At 56.4% G+C, this 19,717-nt stretch overlaps 3 protein-coding genes across 5 annotated transcripts in view; 2 read left to right on the top strand and 1 right to left on the bottom strand.

Annotated features, from left to right (window-relative positions):
• Nucleotides 1-6,684, top strand: part of MMP25 (matrix metallopeptidase 25) — a 12,415-nt gene extending 5,731 nt beyond the window's left edge. The window contains exons 5-11 of one of the 2 annotated variants that reach the window (XR_009407046.1): nucleotides 1,929-2,105; nucleotides 2,193-2,277; nucleotides 2,444-2,526; nucleotides 2,698-2,850; nucleotides 2,950-3,207; nucleotides 3,355-5,874; nucleotides 5,977-6,684. Coding sequence is in view for 1 of the 2 variants with exons in the window: in XM_059415544.1 (XP_059271527.1) it covers nucleotides 1,929-2,105; nucleotides 2,193-2,277; nucleotides 2,444-2,526; nucleotides 2,698-2,850; nucleotides 2,950-3,207; nucleotides 3,355-3,626 (1,028 nt within the window). In the remaining variant the exon portion in view is untranslated. Of the gene's footprint in view, nucleotides 1-1,928; nucleotides 2,106-2,192; nucleotides 2,278-2,443; nucleotides 2,527-2,697; nucleotides 2,851-2,949; nucleotides 3,208-3,354 lie in introns of both variants that reach the window. The other variant, XM_059415544.1, reaches the window with a different exon arrangement.
• Nucleotides 6,685-7,461: 777 nt separating this feature from the next.
• Nucleotides 7,462-10,618, top strand: IL32 (interleukin 32). Its single transcript, XM_059415545.1, has 7 exons — nucleotides 7,462-7,686; nucleotides 7,810-7,852; nucleotides 9,106-9,144; nucleotides 9,297-9,356; nucleotides 9,766-9,792; nucleotides 9,947-10,006; nucleotides 10,222-10,618. The coding sequence occupies exons 2-7, from the start codon at nucleotides 7,838-7,840 to the stop codon at nucleotides 10,534-10,536; spliced, it is 516 nt and encodes a 171-aa protein (XP_059271528.1). The 5' UTR covers nucleotides 7,462-7,686; nucleotides 7,810-7,837; the 3' UTR covers nucleotides 10,537-10,618.
• Nucleotides 10,619-13,562: 2,944 nt separating this feature from the next.
• ZSCAN10 (zinc finger and SCAN domain containing 10) overlaps nucleotides 13,563-19,717 on the bottom strand; it is an 8,949-nt gene continuing 2,794 nt past the window's right edge. For both annotated transcript variants that reach the window (XM_059415988.1, XM_059415989.1), the window contains exons 2-6: nucleotides 17,435-17,911; nucleotides 16,970-17,237; nucleotides 16,698-16,762; nucleotides 16,464-16,521; nucleotides 13,563-15,701 (exon numbers count right to left, since the gene is read on the bottom strand). In XM_059415988.1, coding sequence (XP_059271971.1) covers nucleotides 14,140-15,701; nucleotides 16,464-16,521; nucleotides 16,698-16,762; nucleotides 16,970-17,237; nucleotides 17,435-17,830 — 2,349 coding nt within the window. In that variant the 5' untranslated portion in view covers nucleotides 17,831-17,911 and the 3' untranslated portion in view covers nucleotides 13,563-14,139. The remainder of the gene's footprint in view (nucleotides 15,702-16,463; nucleotides 16,522-16,697; nucleotides 16,763-16,969; nucleotides 17,238-17,434; nucleotides 17,912-19,717) is intronic.

Raw genomic sequence — 19,717 nt, 5'->3', positions numbered from 1 at the left:
GGATAGACAGGTGATGGATGGATGGATGGATGGATGGACAAGTGGATGGTTGGATGGATAGATTGCTGGATAGATGGACAGGTGGGTGGATGGATGGACAGGTGGATGGATGGATGCATGCATGAATGGAAGGATGGATGGATGGATAGACACATGGATGCAGGGATGGATGGAGGGATGGGTGGGGCATTGTTCTTGTCCTTTTGGAGATAAGTGAAGCAAGGTCCTTGCACAGGGCAGGGCAGGGCAGGAGGTGAGTGTGGGGGAGGTGGAGCTGTCTGCCCAGGCACACAGGAAGTTACAGATTACATCGGCTGGCCTGTCTTGATGAAATAGGAAACACATTTGTCAGCATTTGTCACCTAAGAGTTGGGAGCCAGAGCTGGGGTGCAGCCTGAGGGGCCATGTGCCTGGCGTTCAGGCTAATGGAGAGCACAGAGGAGCTGTCCGTTGAGGTCTAGAGCAGAGCTGAGCGGAGGTGTCAAGGACCCCGAAGAAAGGCCACCTGGGATCTCATGGCTGGGGCTGCAGTGGTGTGTCTTCCCCCAGCTGCAAAGCAGGAGAAGGTGCAAGGAAGGGTGTGGCCAGAGGAGAGGCAAAGCAGGGGTAGGAGGGGTGAGGTGAGGGAAGAAGGACATGTACTTGATGTGGACACCAAACTTCCTCCAGTTTCTCAGAAAAAGGCTCCAGGGCAATAAGAAAACCACAGCCAACAAAATTCTTCAGTACCTGTGCAGTTTGACCCAGACCATCTGAAGTCACTGCTGAAAGGCAGGACGGTGTAGGCAGAGGACTTGGCTATACCATCACTGGACTCGACCTCCCTGTGCCTTAGTTTCCTACCCATCAAATGAGGACAGGAAGAAGAGGTTTTATGAGAGGAAAATGTGGGCACGTACTCACTACTCTTCTTAAGACTTGCTCACCCATTTCTTTCTTATACTCTCATCCAGCAGCCCTTAGGGGTTGAGAGAAATTTGCTTTTCAGATCACCAGGTCCCTTCCAATAAACCCACTTTCAGCAGCACTGGCCCAAGTTAGAGATTTGCATGCAGTCGATCAGCATCTGTGGACATCGGGCCTCCTTGGGCGGCTGCTTGCCTCTCTTGCCATCTTGCTGTTGTGGTCTCTTGGCCTCTCAGCGGCGGGAGAAGAAGCTGGCCCGCGGATCAATGAGGAGCTGGGATTCGGCCAGCAACTGAGAGCGTGAAGAGGCTCATCCTGGCACCCAGGCTGGTCCCCAAGGAAGAGGCTGTGGTCAGAGAGGCTGGGTACAAGGCTGGCCGCCAGGGCCAGCAGGCTGTGGTCTGAGAGTGCCTGCCTGAGGAGGTGGATGGACTGCAGAGGCCGGAAGGCAGCCAGGACCCTGGGGAGGCAGGAGAAGGGTGGAGGCTGTGGGAAGGGGGAGATGGGGGAGGGTGACAGAGGAATGAGGGGGTGGGAGCGGGGTGAAGGTCTTGGGGACAGAGGCTGAGGGGACCATGGGAGGGGAGTTCTGACCACAGACAAGCCTAGAGGAGGGAAACTCCAGGGACTGGGCCTTCTGGGAGAGAGAGAAATGCATCCCTATGTTCCTGTTTCCCCCAGAGTGTTCCTTATGGACAGGCTTCCCTGCCTGGGGGCCGGCTTCCTCTGTCCAGACTGTCTCCTCCTGCCCCTTCCCTAACCTCTTCCATGGGTCTCTTCAGCCCGCTCCCCAAGTTTCCAGAACTGCCAAATAAGGCTACTAAAAAAAAAATCTACCAAATAAGTGAACACACAGAAGAAGGACAAAATGGCTCGCGGAAGGGTCTGGGGACAGCCATCTCTGGAGGATCTCCTGATTGCTCCCCTCTGCCAGCAGGCCCCACTCCAGGGGCTTCCAGGCTGCCTCCCTTCCTGGTGTGGGGGAGGGGCACAGGTCTAGTCCATGTTCCCTCCTTCCCCAGATGGCGAGGGGACTGACCTGTTCGCTGTGGCTGTCCATGAGTTTGGCCACGCTCTGGGCCTGGGCCACTCCTCAGCACCCAACTCGATTATGAGGCCCTTCTACCAGGGCCCGGTTGGCGAACCCCACAAGTACCGCCTGTCCCAGGACGACCGCGAAGGCCTGCAGCAGCTCTACGGTATGGGGGCAGGAGAGGGGTGCTCTGTCCCCGGCCTCCGCTGCAGCAGAGCAGGAAACTCAGGCCTTGCTAACTCTCTCTCCACAGGGAAGGTGCCCGAAACCCCCTACGATAAGCCCACAAGAAAACCCCTGGCCCCTGCTCCCCCGCCCCCTGCCCTGCCCCCGGACAGGTGAGTCCCCTCCAGCTGCACGACCCAGGGTGAAGTCCCTAACCTCAGGGTGGTCCTTGGTGAGATGGGCGTGGTGAGCGTCCCTAGCCCATGGGACTGTCCTAACAGTTAAGCCAAGAGACCAGGAGCCCCGGCCCTCTCTGCTCACCTCTCCTTTCCTCCCTAGCCCCTCTCTTCCCGTCCCCGACCGATGTGACGGCAATTTCGATGCCATTGCTAACATCCGCGGTGAGATATTCTTCTTCAAAGGTGAGTCAGTTACTCCGGATCTCCCGACCCCACAGAGTTGGATTTTTTCCCCCAGGATGCAGCACTTTAAGGGCTAAAACCACAAAACAAGGCCACTCTACCCGAGCCATGCGCCGGGAGGGAGATCTGTTGCTGTCTCATGCCCCCACGCCCGCCCCTTTCCCACCACAGGCTCCTGGTTCTGGCGCCTGCAGCCCTCGGGCCAGCTGGTGTCCCCCCGGCCCGCGCGGCTCCATCGCTTCTGGGAGGGGCTGCCCGCGGAGGTGAAGGTCATCCAGGCCGCCTATGCCAGGCATCCCGACGGCCGCATCCTGCTGTTCAGCGGTGAGTAGGGGCCGGGACAGCGCTGGGGCCCGCGCCCGCGGAGTGGGGGCGGGGGCGCACCTGCTCACCTGCGCGGCCCTCCCCCGCCGCGCCCCGCAGGCCCCCAGTTCTGGGTGTTCCAAGACCGGCAGCTGGAGGGCGCCCCGCGGCCGCTCACCGAGCTGGGGCTGCCGGCGGGAGAGGAGGTGGACGCCGTGTTCTCGTGGCCGCTGAACGGGAAGACCTACCTGATCCGGGGCGGGCGCTACTGGCGCTACGACGAGGCGGCGGCGCGCCCAGACCCCGGCTACCCGCGCGACCTGAGTCTTTGGGAAGGGGCTCCTCACGCCCCGGACGATGTCAGCGTCAGCAACGCAGGTGGGAGAAGGTGCTGGGAGGGGCTGGAGGCCCTGGGCACGGGGAGAGGGGTCCTCCTGGGGGTTTCGGGGAGCTCTCGGGAGAGACGCGGCGCGGTGGGAGAAGCAGCCTGGACCGGCCCCGAAGTGTCTCCTCTCTTCCGCGCAGGTGACACCTACTTCTTCAAGGGCGCCCACTACTGGCGTTTTCCCAAGGGCAGCGTCAAGGCCGATCCTGACTCCCCCCAGCCCATGGGCCCCAAGTGGCTGGACTGCCCGGCCCCCAGCGCCCGTCCACATTCCCCCCGGCCCCCCAGGGCGACCCTGGAACCGGGGACCTGCGATTGTTCTTGCGAAATCAATGAGGCCTCAGGGAGGCCGTCGCTGTCCTTCCTGCTGTCCCTTCTGGCCCTGCTGGTGGGGGGCGTCGCCTCCCCTTAAGGGGGACGGGTCTCCCACCGCGGGTCTGTGTATAGGGGGGTGGTGCTGAGTCGCTGCGGAGGTGCATCCTCTCTTCCCAGGGGCGGGACTCTGCAGGGACGCAGATGGGAGCATGTGGGTGGAGCTAAGCCTTGGAGACTGGGGAGAAAGAGCTGGCGCTTAGACTGGGCAGGTCAGGTGCACGGCGTCGCCTCCCTTGCCCCACCCGCGCGGTTGCGGGGGTACCAGTGCGCACTCCTCCCGCCGGATGCTCCTTTTCCCGGAATAGCTGGTATTTCTTAGAGCGCAGCCGTCGCGGAGGGACGCCTTAACAACCCCCTTCAGGACGACAGCGGCTCTTAGGAGCAGCTCTGGGCTGTTCGGGCTTTGGAGGAACGGCCTGACTGGGAAACTGAACCACTGCCTCTGTCTCCATCCGCTGCTCGGAGTTTCCCAGGAATGTCCCACTCTGTCCCGCTTCCAAGACACTGGTCAATGCCACAGGGTTGGAGACCCCAGACCCAGCCCTGAAACTACCCCTGAGCACACGTAGGTGTGTCTTGGGTGACATCAGTGGCCACCCAGGCGACCCTCCACAACGTAGGCCCCATGCACCTGCTTTCTGGTCACTACTCTGTACCCAGTACTGTCCCCGCTCAACAGAACACCCTCCTAGCCCTACAAATCCTCTCCATGCCTCCACACCAGAGTATCTGCCGCTTCCCTCAAGGAGAACTCTGGGATTCTCCTCAGCTCTGTGCGGTGTGGATTTAGCTCCCCTCAGTCCAGGGCACTGCTTCCTCAGCACCTCTGGGTGATAAGTGGGTGGGCCACCTCACTCACCCTCGCAGGACTCCCCGCAGAATTCAGGATCTAAATCAGTGCCTCTGGAGCTATACTTCTAGAATATTCTACATCAGAATCACCTGGGGAACTTAAAAATGCAGACTTCAAAACAAAAACAAAAACCTACAGAATTCAGGGTCTAAATCAGTGCCTCTGGAACTATACTTCTGGAATATTGCACATCAAAATCACCTGGGGAACTTAAAAACACAGACCTCAAAAAACAAATGAAACAAACAAAAACAAACTTGCAGACCTCACACCCTCATCCTGAGAGCAAAAGTCTGCATTTGAGTAAGCTTGGAGGTGGGCAAGGAAGCTGGGACAGCAGCTGGGAACCCTGTCCTGTGGTTTTCCTGTGTCTCTGCCATGTTCTCCCTCCTAGGGGCCAAGCTCTTGACATTCCCAGAGAGTCAGATTGATGGCCCTGGTCTATGGGTGGGGGTACTTAGGCACCATTCTTGGGATGCCCTCCAGCCCACAAGGCTGCCTGGGGTGGGGACTGAGGGTGGAAATCCCAGAATGCAGGGAGGTTGCCTGCCTGTCAGTCAGTCAGGGGAGGGGGGGGGGGGCGGTTCATGGGCTGCAACAAGCCGACCAGTAGGAAGGCAACAACCAGAGGTCTTCAACCAGTCCATGACCTGGATCCTAAGCTGCCGGAAATCCAGAAATCCGGGCCTCTGTCAGGATCCTTTCAAAAGAGGTGGAGGAGGAAACTTGTATTTTAAAATCTTACAAGCCTCATACAGGAGGACAAAGAAAATGAAAGCCCTTCTTTGCTTCTGAGCACAGAGGGACCTGGCATGAGTTTGGCCACAAGAGCTTGATAGACCTGAATCTCACTCTGTTCTGTAGACGAAGGTGGGGTTCAGAGTTGATGGGCAGTGGGGCAGCAGATGGAGAGGGAATGAGTGGGAGAAGAAAGCAGAGAGGGGAACCCAAAAGTCGGCCAGGGGAGCTCAGAGGATCAGCGTCCAAGGTGAAATCTGTACTATCATTGCTCCGTGGAAACTTCTCTAGTTTTTAAAAATGTATTTAGTATACTTCAGGAAAATGCCACGTCAAATTATTAGTTTTATTTATTTTTTAATGGCGTGGTCCCATCTGTGCTTCAAAGGACACCATAAGGAATGAAAAGACCACCCACAAAATGGGAGACCACATTTGCAAAGGACATAGGTGAAAAGAGACTTGTATCGGGAATATATAACATACTCTTACAATGTCATTACAAGAAGGGTAACAACCCCGTTTAAAAAGGGGCTGAGAATCAGAATAGACACTCCTCCAAGGAAGATGCCCAGTGGTCAACAAGCACCTGAGAGCTGTTCTAGGTCACTCGTCCTAAGGGGAAAGCAACCGCAGACCACACCGGGGGCTATTTCACACTCGCTGCGGTGACTGAACTCAAAACAACATTATAGTAAGTGCTGGAGGGACTGGAACCCTCTCCTGCTGCTGCTGGGATACAAAATGGTGCAGTAACTTTGAAACAGTTACCACGAGTCAGCTGTTCCTCTCCTAGGTGTCTACCCAAGAGAAGGAAAACCCTGTCTACAGAAATCTGCACACACGTGCTCACAGAGACAGGATTCATAATGGCCAAAAGGTAGAAACAATCCGAATGTCCCATCCGCAGGAGAACAGCTATGTAAGGTGGCAGACTCCTGCGATGGAATATTATTCAGCCGTAAAAAGGAGTGAAGTTCTTTTCTTTTTTTTGTAAGATTTTATTTGTTTGTTTGAGAGAGAGAGAACGTGAGTGCAGCTGAGGGAGAGGGAGAAGCAGGCTTCCTGCTAATCAGGGAGCCTAATGCGGGACTTGATCCCACGACCCTGGGATCATGACCCGAGCAGAAGGCAGAGGCTTAACCGACTGAGCCCCCCAAGCATCCCAGGAATGAAGTTCTCATACATGTCGCCGCCAACATGGATTGAAAACCCTGTGCTACGTGCAGGGAGCTGGACACAAAGGTCACATAATGTGACCATTTCCATGTGACTCCATTTATATGAAATGTCCAGAACGGGGGCAATCTGGAGACAGATAGTAGATGAGGGGTTGCCTGGGACTGGTGGGGGTGGGGTTTTGGGATCTGGGGGTTCTGGCTAAGGGGTATGGGATTTCTCTTTGAGGTGATGAAAATCCTACATTTGGATGGGTGAATTGTATGTGAATTCTTTCTCACTGAAACCATAAAGAAAATGGCACAGACCGCAATGAAATACAAAATGGCTGCAGATGGTGGTTTTTGAGCCAGTCCTGGCAGGGCGGCAGAAGTGGGAGATGATACGTTTCTGCAGTTTAAGCACCCCTGGCTCAAGTACTTTTTTGTGTGAGCTCTGGGCGCCCATACAGGGGAAGGACAGAGGCTGTGCTGAACTGGGAGGGGCTTTGGCTGCAGAGCAGGGTTGCGGGGGAGCTGGGAGGGAGTCCCGTGAGGACTGCCTGGCACCTGGGATGTCCCCCCTCTGCCCCACCACACTCAGGTGCCTGAGGGCAGCAGGACCCTGACATCCCTCGGCCCCAGGAAAGCTCAGGATCACCTGGTCATCCGGGCCTAGGCAGACAGCAAGCCACGCTCAGCCTCCCCTGAGGGCATCACCCTGCCCCCTGGCAGCTGGGCATCAGCTCCAGCCATCCCTGCAGGGTCCCATGGGCCAGTCTGTTCGGGTGCCCTGCCTGGTGGGCCCACCCCAGGGGTCCGGCAGGTCCTGCTACACCTGGGCCGGGAGGTTCTTGGAACCTTCTCTGGACTTTGGTGCTGGGATCCACTCCACTCCATGTGACCTGGCCAGCATTCCTCAGGACCTTGACCCCCCCAACTGGATGACTTCATTTTCCTGAGCTCAGAGAACATCTCCCTGTGCTTTCCCAAGTCTGGACTTTCCCACTGCCCCTCCCTCATCCCAGACTGATGAGGTTGAGGAAGGGGCCTGTTTCCAGGCTCTGAGATTCCTGCCCTAGCTCAGGGTGTGGAGGGGTCTAGGCTAGAGCTGTGCCCACCCACCCCCTCTCAGGCCCTTGGGTCTCCCTGCCTGTCATTTGCTTCTGTCTCTGTGTCAAACACACACACACACACACACACACACACACACACACACAGCCTCACATCCTGCCTTTAGGACAGGCTCCAATTTCCTCCCTCCTCCCTCCTCCCTCCTCCCTCCTCCCTCTTAAAAGAGCAGCTCTTTCTCAGAAGTGGAAACCTCAGCTGGGAGAATCTGTGAGAAGGTGATATCTCCGATGTCTCCGTGGAGGCCTGGGGAGGGAGCTGCAGCCAAAGGGACTTTCCATGGGGGTGGTGGGGAGGCTGCTTCTCTGAAGACTTGCACACACTTGTTCCTCTCTCACCAGGTCACAGCCCCTGGAGACCTGAATAGCCATGGGCTTCTCCAAGGTGAGTGAGAATGAGTGGGGGGGGTGGGGGGGGTGCCTGGATACTATATCCACGCTGTGGGTCCCCCTTCTCCCACCTGCACTGGCCCCGGACCTCTGGATCCCTCCACATGCACCTGGCTCTGTCCCATTCTCCTGGGCCAGTGGGGGAGTCCCCTGGCGAAGCAGGGGGTCTGAGCCACTCAACAGGGCCCCAGTCTCATAATGACCCTTAGCTTGCTGGGTCAAGTGCTCTGCCATCACTTTCCTGAAATTCTGAATAATTTGTTGACAAATGGCTTCACAGTCTCCTTTTGCTTTAAGTCATTCACTGTATTAATTTTTTAAAATTTAAAAAAATTTTTTTTTAAATTTTATTTATTTGACAGACAGAGATCACAAGTAGGCAGAGAGACAGACAGAGAGAGGGAGGGAGAAGCAGGCTCACCGCTGAGCAGAGAGCCCGATGCGGGGCTCAATCCCAGGACCCTGGGATCATGACCTGAGCCGAAGGCAGAGGGTTTAACCCACTGAGCCACCCAGGCGCCCCTGTATTAATTTTTTTTTAAGATTTTATTTATTTGTCAGAGAGAGAGAGAAAGAGCATACAAGCAGGGGAAGTGGCAGGCAGAGGCAGAGAGAGAAGCAGGCTCCCTGCTGACCCCAGGATTTCCGGGTTAGGACCTGGGCTGAAGGCAGATGCTTAACCCACTGAGCCATCCCTGAATTACTCACTTTACAGAGCAGGTCCTGGTTGTGTGGCCAGATTTCCTGTCTGGGGGTAGATTACGGGGAGCAGTTCTGTGTCTGTGTCTTTGTGTGTGTCAGGGGTCCTGGGGAACAGTGTGTGTTGTGGGACAAAGGGGTTATTCTAGGAGGTAGACCCCACATGTGTGTGTGGCAGCTGGAGAGGGCCAGAGGAAGCACCAATCCCAGTAGACCTGTATGCCCTGGAAACCAGATCTGGCCCTCAGGTAGACTCGTGAGGGAGACTCTGGGGTGCCTTGCACTTCTGTGGGTCAAGCCAAGAGTCTGGGCAGGGGAGATGGGTCTGCAGGTGCCCCTGCCTTTCTGTCACCACCTCAGAGAGGACCAGCTGCTGCCAGTCCTTCCCTTGGCCGGGATGGAGAGCTCAGGGCTTTGGAAACACAGTGGACCCTGCACCCTGTGGAGCAATGTTTCTACATGTGCACACGTGTGCGGGTGTGCAAATGTGTGCATGTGGGGGGGGGTGGCAAGGTCATATGAGCCTGAATATCACTGTTACCTCCACAGCCAGACAAAGACCTGAATGAGGGATTACGACTTGAGCTGGTAAGAACCGCTTCTCCATGCATGGTTGGGGGAGTGGGGTGTGGGGGGTATCTGGGATCTGCTGCAAGGAACTAGGAATGTCCCGACCCCAGGGGCGGCGAGGGGGAGGATCAGGCATGTCTTTTCCACCTCTGCCTCTCCTCTGCTCGCAGCACCGGTTGGTGGACAATTACTGTGATCGTCATCAGAATGAACCAGAAGGAGAGGACCAGGTGGGTCACTGTGTCCCCCACTCCCCTGCTCTCTGCACTCTGGCTTGGGTGGTTGATTTCACGATGACAGTGGCGAGGAGGAAGAGGAAGGTACTACCACAGGTTTGCTCATACCCTCCACTGGACAGACCCCTGCAATACGCTCATCTCTCGGTTCACACCTGTGTGGCCGGTGTGTACACAGGTGAGGAATGCGGAGGCCCCCCCCCGGAGGCTTAGGAAGGCGTCCGAGTCATTGGGCATACAGATGACAGCACTGGGAGACCAGACAGCTGGTCCCCAGGCCCCTGGGCAGGACCCAGCTATGGGAGCCTTGGTGAGCCTGGCAAGTAACAGCCGGGAGCTTGGGGATAAGACTGAGCGAGGGAGGGGCTGGGAGGATTTTGAACACGTGATTTTTCCCCACCAGGAGTGGGTAGTGCTACAGGAGCTGGAGGTGAGTCTGGGCACCGCCCCTCCCCGAAGCTGGTTCCCCAGGGTGGGGAGATGCATGGCCGCGTCAGGGAGTCTGGGCCCCGGGTCTGGGCTCCCGGCTGCAGAGAGCAACCAGCAGGAGCAGGTCCGTAGCCTCCGCACCCCGGTCTCCCCAGGACGGCTTCAACGAGGTCTTGCTCAACACCGTGGACCTGAACTACCAGAACGACAGTCAGGTGCGTGAGGCGCCCATCGGGGCCTCCTTGCTTCCCTTCCCCGCCGGTTCTGTCTGTCTGAATCTTGGTGCTGCCAGGTAAGGACCCAGCCCCGCTGAGCGGATGCGGGGGGCTGTTGGCAGGAAGTGGGCAGCTTCCGTCCAAGGGCTTCGTAAAGTTGGGGAGGCCTCAGCGCCGGCCAGGACCTGACGGGTCCCCCAACCTCGTCCCGGCAGGACTCCTCTCCGTTACTTCCCGAGGTGCGGCAGGAATTGCGGTCCAGGCTCAGGAGGTCGCCTGTCATTTCCCTTGAAGACCAGGACTTCGAGAGCTGGGATCCCAGGGAGTCCTTCTCTGACAGGGTCTTGAGGTTTTTTCAGAGGCTGCTGGGCTACCTGCTGCAGAAGTGGCGGGCCCTGCTGGCGTGGTTACGGCGCGCCGTGGCTGCTGGCATGCGGGCCCTCTGCTGCGCGGTGGAGACCGTCTGGAGCGTGTTCCAGGATTTCTGTTCCTTCATGGCGCAGGCCCTGGGATTTACCATCCAGGCCTAGCCAGAACCCCCTGACCAGTTTTGGTCTCCAGGTCTGACCTTGCTCTGGCTCCCATGTTTTAATAAACGTTCGTGGAATCCAACTGAGTGCCTGTGGCGTTGGGAGCAGGGGGCCCCAGGGGTGGGGGCAGGGCACACGTCACATGGACCTGGGCTGAGGTCCACCTGACCACTCTCTAATCTGCACACAGCACACGGGGGTCATAACATGGGATATGGGGGTCACAACTGGTCACGGACTTTCTGTGAGAACTGGAAAGTGGATGTCTTGCCTGATGCATGGTGGGGACTGAGGAAATCAAGCTTGCAGCCCTTGAGTTTCTCCTGGCCCTGGTCTTCATCCTTGCGCTGGGCCACAGAAGCTCCTCTGTCTTCCTTCCAAGATCAGAGGCCTTGGGGTTGGGGCACAGGGTGGGAGGGAAGGGGAGGGAGGGTGTACCCCTGCTGGGCCAGGCTGAGAAGTGGCTTAGGGTGGGGCAGGAGTCCCATCTCAGGCCTGCAGCTGAACTGGGGGGAGAGAAGGCCTGGGGGGAGGAGAAGACCCGGGCTGGAAGGGCTCAGCTCAGCTGTCATTTCTTTCTTTTTCTTTTCTTTTCTTTTTTTTTTTTTTTTTAAGATTTATTTATTGATTTGAGAGCGAGAAGGTATGGGGGAGGGACAGAGGGAAGTTGACTGTCACGCAGACTCTGGCCAAGCTGAGCTTGGAACCCAGGGCAATGCTGGGCCCCTGAGCTGATCTGAGAGTGAAACTCAACTGTCAAAGCCACCCAGGCACCCCTCTTCCTTTCCCCCACGCTTCAGCTCCCCCCCACCCCCACGGACTTCCTGCTTGTGGCAGTGACACACAGATTTTGCACTGGGAGTGTCTGGCTGCAAACACTCCAGCACCTCCCCCCACACTCCACACCCCCAACCCTCCCACACCCCCCCACACACACACATCTGAGAGCAGAGCTGGAAGAAAGGGGGAAATGGGCACCTGGGGCAGGAGACCAGGGCAGGGCCCACTGTCTGAGAAGGATGCCCGAGGTGGGAGAGGCTTGGGAGACAGGGGGCCTCACAGACTGGAGGCACTCCTTGAGTCAACATCCTTCTTTCCTGTCTGCCACCTTCTTCACAGCCTTTTGGATCACAGGCATAAACTCTTGATTCTTAGAAAAATCGGCTCTCTGTGGGCCACCTGTGCATCCAGTGGGAGGACGTAATGGTCAAAGCATGCCCTACTAGTGGCTTCTTGGTGGCCTGGTCATGGGACCCTGCTTACTGAGCAGGGGAGGGAGTTGGGGGAACTTCTCGGCCCCGGCCTTTTCTTCCTGAGCAGAAGGCAATCCAATATGGGGGTTCCTTTCTGCAGAGGCCCATGGCGGCCCGCATCTTCTTTCGTTTGTGGGGGTCCCTCTGATAGCCTTGTACACTGGAAGGCCCATCTCAGGCCTGAGTCCCCAGCTTCAAGGGACCACCCAGTCCAGGGCCTGAGCCAGCATTTACTTCCCCTAGGCCATGACCTCTCTTCCCACTTCCCATCAGCATTCAGGTTGTTTTAGATACTTGCCCTGCATTTTCAAGTGACCTTGTGTCAAACTTTTCCTTCTCAGGCCTTTCACACTGATTTCCCTTGAGAAAAGCCTCCTACTGTGCTAAGGGCATCAGGGGCTTCTATGACCCCAGGGCCCCACTAAAGTCACCATCATCCAGAGCCTAGACAACTTCTAGGCTCTTCTAGTTGGTTTCCCTGGACTTGTCCCTTTCAAACCAAATCTATCTAGCACCAAGGTCAAAAGAATTTCATTGCAAAATGAAGTTAACTCCCTGCTTAAAATCCTCCCCTTTTCCCATCATAAATAGACTCTGACCTTGGCCTCTAAGTCCCTGTCTGTGTCATCAGGTTCCTACAGGGTTCCCTCAGGGACAGTATTCTTCAGCTGCCTGCTCAGCAGCTCAGGGCCTTTGCACATGCTGTTCCCTCTGAGGGGGATGTCCTTCTTCCAGTTCTTCTGTGGTTGCCTCTCCCTTCTATTTCGGGCCTTGTTCTCAATAGCTCAGCACATTCCTTTGTACATAGTAGGTGCTCAAGAAGTAATAAGGCCTCCAAATGCTGGGGGTTCTCCCAACTCCTTACTCTCTCAGTTGACTAAGAAAATTTCCTTCATGAAATTTTCTTCCCTGGAGCTTTCCATGAGTCTAATTTGTTCTGTGACATCTGGTGACTCTCTGTACCCTGCCTAACCTCCCTCCTAACCCCTGAAAGCATAGATCTTCCCCAGGTTTGGGGCATCCCACTCACTTGCGCCCAAGGACTATCTCTACTTTCCCATTTTGGGGAAAGTAGATTTGTGAACAGATTTTCCCCAAGTCCCGTTAGCCCTTGTGGATGAGTTCACTTCCTATTCACAGGCATCTGTGAAACAGCAATTTCATGCCAGGGTGGAGGGACAAAGACAACTTAGAAAAGAAAAGTGTGGGTTAAAAAAAAAAAAAAGCCACAGACAGAAGCAGGATGTGCTGTTTTCTGCAGTGGAGGGGCGCGGTTTTCTTTCCTGTGGTCTTAACAGAAGTCACATGATTTTAAGTCTGTCTATTGGTTTGGAAAAAAACAGCCAAAAAGCCAAGGTTGCCTGGTAGGGAAAAGGTGGAGAAACCAGCCAAACCAGCTTTGAGTTTACAGAATTATGGCCTGTTAGTGGTCTCCAGCCACAGCCCCACTTGGCCATCAGGCAGGTTTCTTCTCCTCTGCTAGCATCTTCAAGTAGAACTTGTTATCTACATCCCCAAAACAAGGTTTCCCGTAAGAATCCAGAATCTGGGATTTTAGGGATGCCTGGGTGGTTCAGTTGATTGTCCGCTTTCGGCTCTGGCCATGATCCTAGAGTCCTGGGATCGAGTACTGCATCAGGCTCCCCATTCCTTGGAGTCTGCTTCTCCCTCTCTTTCTGCCTCACCACCCTGCTTGTGCTCTTTCTGTCTCTCAAATAAATAAAATCTTTTGGGGGGAAAAAATAACACAGAATCTGGGATTTTAAAGTTTATTCCATTTTAATTAATTTGAACAAGCATATGTGGCTACAGGATACTGTATTGGACAGCATGGATTAGGGGCAGACACCAGAGAAGGAAAAATTCCAGGGTGGCACTCCGTGGCCTTACTCACAGCCGACTCCGATAGCTGTCGCCCCTCTGCCACCCTGGCCCAATTCTGGGCCTTTCTGATGTGTCTGGGCGGGGCTCTCTCTGGGCCTGCTCCTGTCTAGGGTACTGTGGAAGGAGCTGGGGTAGGGAAGGGGAAAAGGCATCCCTGTCACAGCGGTGAGGGTGACAGACAGTGTTTTGATGGATCTCAAAAAAAAAAAAAAAAAAAAAAAAGAAAAGAAAAGTCATTTTCAAGAAGGCTGTTTTCCTTTAGGTACTTTGAAATACACGCCTGAGGCCACGGAGAGATGCCAGCGGGGGTGGGGTGGGGGCACGAAGGGGGGGTTACTAACACACACGGTTGCGGGAGCCAGAGGGAGGCCGGTGGAGTGGGGGATCCAGACATCCTCTGCCGGCCTTGGTTGCCCAGGACCCCGGGGAGAGGCGCGCAGGGCTGGCCTGGCGGAACCTGGAGCCGCTAGTACAGGGTCTCGCGCGCGTGGGTTCTCAAGTGGCGCAGCAGGTGGGAGTTGCGGCTGAAGCTGCGGCCACACTGTGCGCACGAGTAGGGCCTGGCCCCCGTGTGCACCAGCATGTGGCGTAGCAGGTTACAGCTGCGGCTGAAGCTCTTGCCGCACTCCCGGCACTCCTGGGGGGGCTCGGCCTGCCTGGCCGCCGCCTCGTTGCCGGCCCCCGCGTGGGTGGCCAGGTGCCGCTGCAGGTGAGCGTTCCGCCGGAAGCTGCGACCGCAGGTTGGGCAGCCATAGGGTCGCTCGCCGGTGTGGCTGCGGCGGTGGCGGGCCAGGTTGGAGCTGTTGCGGAAGCGGTAGCCGCAGGTGTCGCAGGCGTGGGGCTTCTCCCCGGTGTGGATGCGCTGGTGGCGCGCCAGGTGCGCGCTCTGGCTGAAGCCCTCGCCGCACTCGCTGCAGCGGCAGGGCTTCTCGCCCGTGTGGCTGCGCCGGTGGCGGGCAAGGTCCTGGGTCTGGCTGAAGGTCTTGCCACACTGGGTGCAGTGGTGGGGCCTTGGGCCGCCGTGGGTCAGGAGGTGGCGGGCGAGACCCGCCCGCCGCACGAAGCGCTTGCCGCAGTGCGTGCAGCTGTAGGGCTTCTCGCCCGTGTGCACACGCTGGTGGCAGACCAGCTGGGAGCTCTGGCTGAAACTGCGGCCGCACACCTGGCAAGAGAAGGGCCTCTCCCCCGTGTGCACGCGCCGGTGGGCCCCCAGGTGCTCGCTGCGCCGGAATGCCTTGCCGCAGTCGCTGCACACGTAAGGCCTGCGCTCCGGGCCCGGGCGCAGGCTGCCCGAGCACTCAGAGCACTGGTGGCCCTTGTCCTTGGCGTGGATCCGCAGGTGTCGCTTGAGACTGGAGCGGCGCTGGAAGGTTTGGCCACAGTGAGAGCACAGGACCACGGCCAGCTCTCGCGCTTCACTCTTGGTCTCAGGGACGCAGGGTGCCTTCTGGTCCTGGGCGTGCGCCAGCAGGTGCTGCATGAGGTTGGCGCGGCGCTGGAAGCCCTGACCGCACTCGGCACACAGAAAGGCGGGCTCGGAGGAGTGAGTCTGAAGGTGTTTGTTCAGATGGGAGCTCTGGCGGAAGCGGTGGCCGCAGAGGTGGCAGGCATGGGGCCTCTCATCTGTGTGCGTGCGCATGTGCAGCTTGAGAATGGAACTCCGGCCGAAGCTCTTCCCGCAGCACTGGCACGGGAAGCACCGGGTGCCCGGGTGGGCGCGCCCCTGGTGCGCCTCCAGGCGGGCGAGCTCTCGGAAGCCCAAACCACAGTCTGTGCAGATGAATTCCATCCCCGGCTCCGACCTGGCCGCGTCCCCGACTACTTTGACCTCCAGAATGTCACTCCTGCCCCGAGGGGACCCTCCTTCACCGGAGCCACTCGCTTCAGGGCCCGGCCCCAGCCGGGGAGGGTCGGGCTCTTCTGCCACCCCAGGAGCCTCTGCCCCAGACTCTGCTGAGTTGGCAGCAGGCCAGGCCACCCCTCTGGGCTCCTCTTTGAACTCCTCATCTGGGGTTCTGTTTTCAAGTCCTGGGAAAGAAGCAGAAAACAGCAGGCATATTCCTAGAGGGTCCCAGGAATGGCCTAGAACCTCAGTGCCTCAAAGCAGATAGAAACCCAGGGTTCCTGCAAAACTGTTGAGTGGACAGAAGATGAGGGTAAAAAACAGACAACACAGAATTTACCATAGTAACCGCTTTACTTAAAAATAAATAAATAAATAAAGTAGGCTCCATGCCTAGTGTGGAACCCAAGCTGGGGCTTGAACTCATGAGCTTGAGATCAAGACCTGAGCTGAGATCAAGAGTTGAAACCTTAACCCGCTGAGCCAGCCAGGCACCCCAATGACTACCTATTTTGAAAGCTCAACGTTGAGGGGTTGATGATTAGATCAAACACAATGAGCCTTTAAAATAAATGAATAAATAGTTGAATGAAGGACGAGATGAATGAATCCTCATTAAGATGGCCGGTTGTTACATTTTTTGGATTTATGTACTTGAGAGAGAGAGATTGCACAATTTCATGTGCAGTCATGAGTGGAAGGAGGGGCAAAGGGAGAAGCAGGCTCCCTGCTCAGGCGAGACTTGATCCCAGGACCCTGAGATCCTGACCTGAGTGGAAGGCAGATGCTTAAGCAAGTGAGCCACCCAGCTGCCCTCCCCTGCCCCCCGCACATAGCCCATTTTTAGCCCAAGAGGCCAAAAGTGAGGTAGGATCTGAGCTTCAGGGACCACTCCTGAAATACAACGAAAGGGCCTTCAGTGGTTGCAAGCGGGAAGGACCTCTTACCCAGTGGGTGTGCAGGCCAAATCTTCTTTGCTGGGACATCTTCAAATGTCAGGGACTCCTGTAACAGAAGGGTGGGCAGAGACCCTTGGTGAGAGAGGAATGGGGCCCTATGACCTGAGGGGGACGATGAGCTTTTAAGGTTTAAATGAAGGAAGGCATAGATCTGCGCCAGCTGCAGAGGCGGAGAACATCCAGGGTAGAACATTCTGGAATGAGGGTACTGGTCTAGCTCACCAGCACAGCTGCCAGCTCCTGATCCCGGGAGTTTTCCTCCAGCCATAGCACAGGGCCCTGGGGGACTGACAGCATGGGGGTGGGGGGAGAAAGAGCTGTTAGAAGCTAGACTTCCCCTTCATGTGGCTACAGGGAGTACACCTGTTGCCAGGTCCCCAAGAGAGACATTGGCTCCCGCCCATCCCCATCAAAGAGGGGCCTGCATCCTTCTCACCCTGCTCTCACATACCGTGCCTCCCAGCACCCACCGTCTGGGGGTACCAGCTCCTCACCAGTCTCTTGTAGGACCTGGAATGTCCTCTTGGGATCTGGGCTCAGTGACTGCTTTGTACTTGGGGGATGTCTCCAGGTCTCCAGCTCAGCGGGCTTGGAAGGTCCTGGCTGGGATGGCAGAGGTTCCTTTGCTGCCTCCAGGGCTGGGGGTCCTTCTGAGGACACTTCCTTTTTGGGGCTGTGACTAGAGACCTGGGAAGAGCCCCCCTGTTCCTCCAAAGTGATGTCTGCCCGGGGACAATTCTTGCCAGTATTAAAACTAAAATCCTGTTCAAAACACATCTGTTAGGGGACAGACAGGACAGGGGGATAGTCCCTGTCCTGACTCCCAACAGAAATGTGACCGAGGAAAGGTGAGAGTTAGGTTAAAAAGGAATTACCACAGGAAGGGAAATGGAGGGACCTCTTCATGGGGCACTGAGTCCGCACCTGCTGTCCCGCCCAGCTGGCCACCACCCTCTTACCAGGGGCCCCACGGTGCTGGACTCCCTCTGGACACCCTCCAGCAGCAGCACCACCTCCTCGCCGTCTCTGAGCTGTTGGCCCTGCAGCCGAGCCAGGAGGTGGGCGGGCAGCGCGCTCAGGAACTGCTCCAGCACCAGCAGCTCCAGGATCTGCTCCTTGGTACGCAGCTCTGGCCGCAGCCAGCGGCAGCAGAGCTCCCGGAGCCGGCTCAGGGCCGCCCGTGGCCCCATGTCCTCCTGATACTGGAAGCATCTGAAGAGCTGGTGAGCCACCTCCGGCCGGGGCCTGGCCTCTGCATGCCGGGGGCCCTCCTGACCGGCAGTCTCCTCTTCCTCCAGTTTGACTGTTCCGAGCTGCTCTGGCTCTCGGGCAGCCGACGTGGGCTCTTCCAGCATCCTTCAGCTTGGGGGAGACTTGCCGCAGCTGCTCCCACTCGGGTCTCTCCTTCTCTGCTCCCTCCTTCTCTGCTCCCACACCTGTGGTGTTGAGAAATGCCTAAAGAGGGGTTCCTGGGGGCCTCAGCCATTGAGCGTCTGCCTTTGGCTCAGGTCATGATCCCTGAGTTCTGGGATCGAGTCCAGCATCGGGCTCCCCGCTTCTCCCTCTCCCTCCTTCCCTGCTTGTGTTCTCTGTCAACTAAATAAATAGATAAAATTTTTTCTTAAAAAAGAAAGAAAGAAAAAAAGAGAAATGCCTAAAAAGATGTGGCCTTCAGGGGAATCACTTCTCTCGTTGGTCATGGGTAAGGGCTCAAAGAGCAGGATAGCCCGACCAAAACAGTACAAGGCAAAGAAAACCAGTAGCTCTGTCCCCCTTCCACCCCAGCCCTGCCCCGATGGAGCATTTAGAACTTCACATCGCTTCACCCCAGAGATCCAAATTGGCATTCCCGAGACAGAACATTCCCTGCCTCTCAGTGCTGTGCTATAGGCAGTGAGCAGCACCACCAAAGATCTGCCCTTGTCAAAAATGCTTCACGGCTGCAGGATGAGCTTGACTTTAAACCCAGCTCTGCACTGCAAGGAGTGAGAACATGAGGGTTAGAGGTGTGGTGGGTAAGAGTGATAGTGTTTAAAGTACAAGCTTGTACCTAGGAAGTTACAGATCTCATGCACAATATAATGAATACAGGCAGTAATGGTGTACTCTAGGGGTGCCTGGCTCAGTGGGTTAAGCCTGTCTTCAGCTCAGGTCATGATCCCAGGGTCCTGGGATCGAGTTCCACATCAGGGTCTCTGCTCAGCGGGGAGCCTGCTTCCCCATCCCTGCCTGCCTCTCTGCCTACTCACGATCTCTGTCTGTCAAATAAATAAATAAATCTTTTTAAAAAAATAGTGTACTCTAAAAATAAATAAAATCTTATAAAAAATTTAAAAATGCATTTACTTGAGAAAGAGAAAGACCATGAGGCTTGATTCCAGGACCCCTGAGTTCATGACCCGAGCTGGAGGAAGACACTTACCTGACTGGGCCACCCAGGTGCCCCCACTGTGCTGTTCCTTCAGTGGGCATGAAAGTTCGACAGTTTTAAAGATAATAGGTGTGCATGTGTGGGCGAGGGTGGGGGGAGCTCATGCATGTGGCCAGACATCCTGGTTCTCAATTTATGGCTCTGGATAGGGCTCTCAGCAGTCAAGGCCGAGGCCACCCAGGTGGTCAGAGCAGGCCCGAGCACCCACCTGGTGTTCCAAGCTCACCTCCCAGAGTTCCACCAGAAACAGAGGCCAGGACGAGCCAGAGAGCAGGGAATAATGGTTGCATCTCCAGATGAGAGACCAAGACTAAGGTTTATAACTTGCAGAAATTTGGATGAATATGTTCCCAAGGCCGATCAAAGTGGCTCTGCCCACTTCAGAGGCCTCTGGTGGGTACACTCTTGAGAGCTGGGTGATGATTAGGAGAATCAATTGTTTCTCTTTCTTTACTAAAAAATATATATTTTTTAAAGTTCTGGATTCTTCCCTGGTCTACCCCTCTGCAAAGTGTCCATCCCCAAGTAGCAATAAAAAGTGCTAACTGGCCACTAGGGGGCAGTGGTTCCACAGACGGACAGCCTCCCCCACCGGCTTCCCAAGCCCACACCAGCCCCTCTCCTGCCAGAGGGTTCCATGGGGAAACTCACTGTTTCCTGGTGCGGCAGCCCAGATCTAACAACAGGGAGATGCCTCAAGTTTGGCCTCACCCAGGGGACTCCGTTCAGTCCTTCAGCACAACCCAGAGGGCTTTCATTTTCATTGTCCTGAATAGGCCAGCACTTCTGCTCCTGAGTTTTGAGGCACTTT

Source organism: Mustela nigripes, chromosome 11, assembly GCF_022355385.1.
Source record: "Mustela nigripes isolate SB6536 chromosome 11, MUSNIG.SB6536, whole genome shotgun sequence".
In the NCBI taxonomy this organism is placed as follows: domain Eukaryota; kingdom Metazoa; phylum Chordata; class Mammalia; order Carnivora; family Mustelidae; genus Mustela; species Mustela nigripes.
This window is presented reverse-complemented; position numbering and strand designations above follow the sequence as displayed.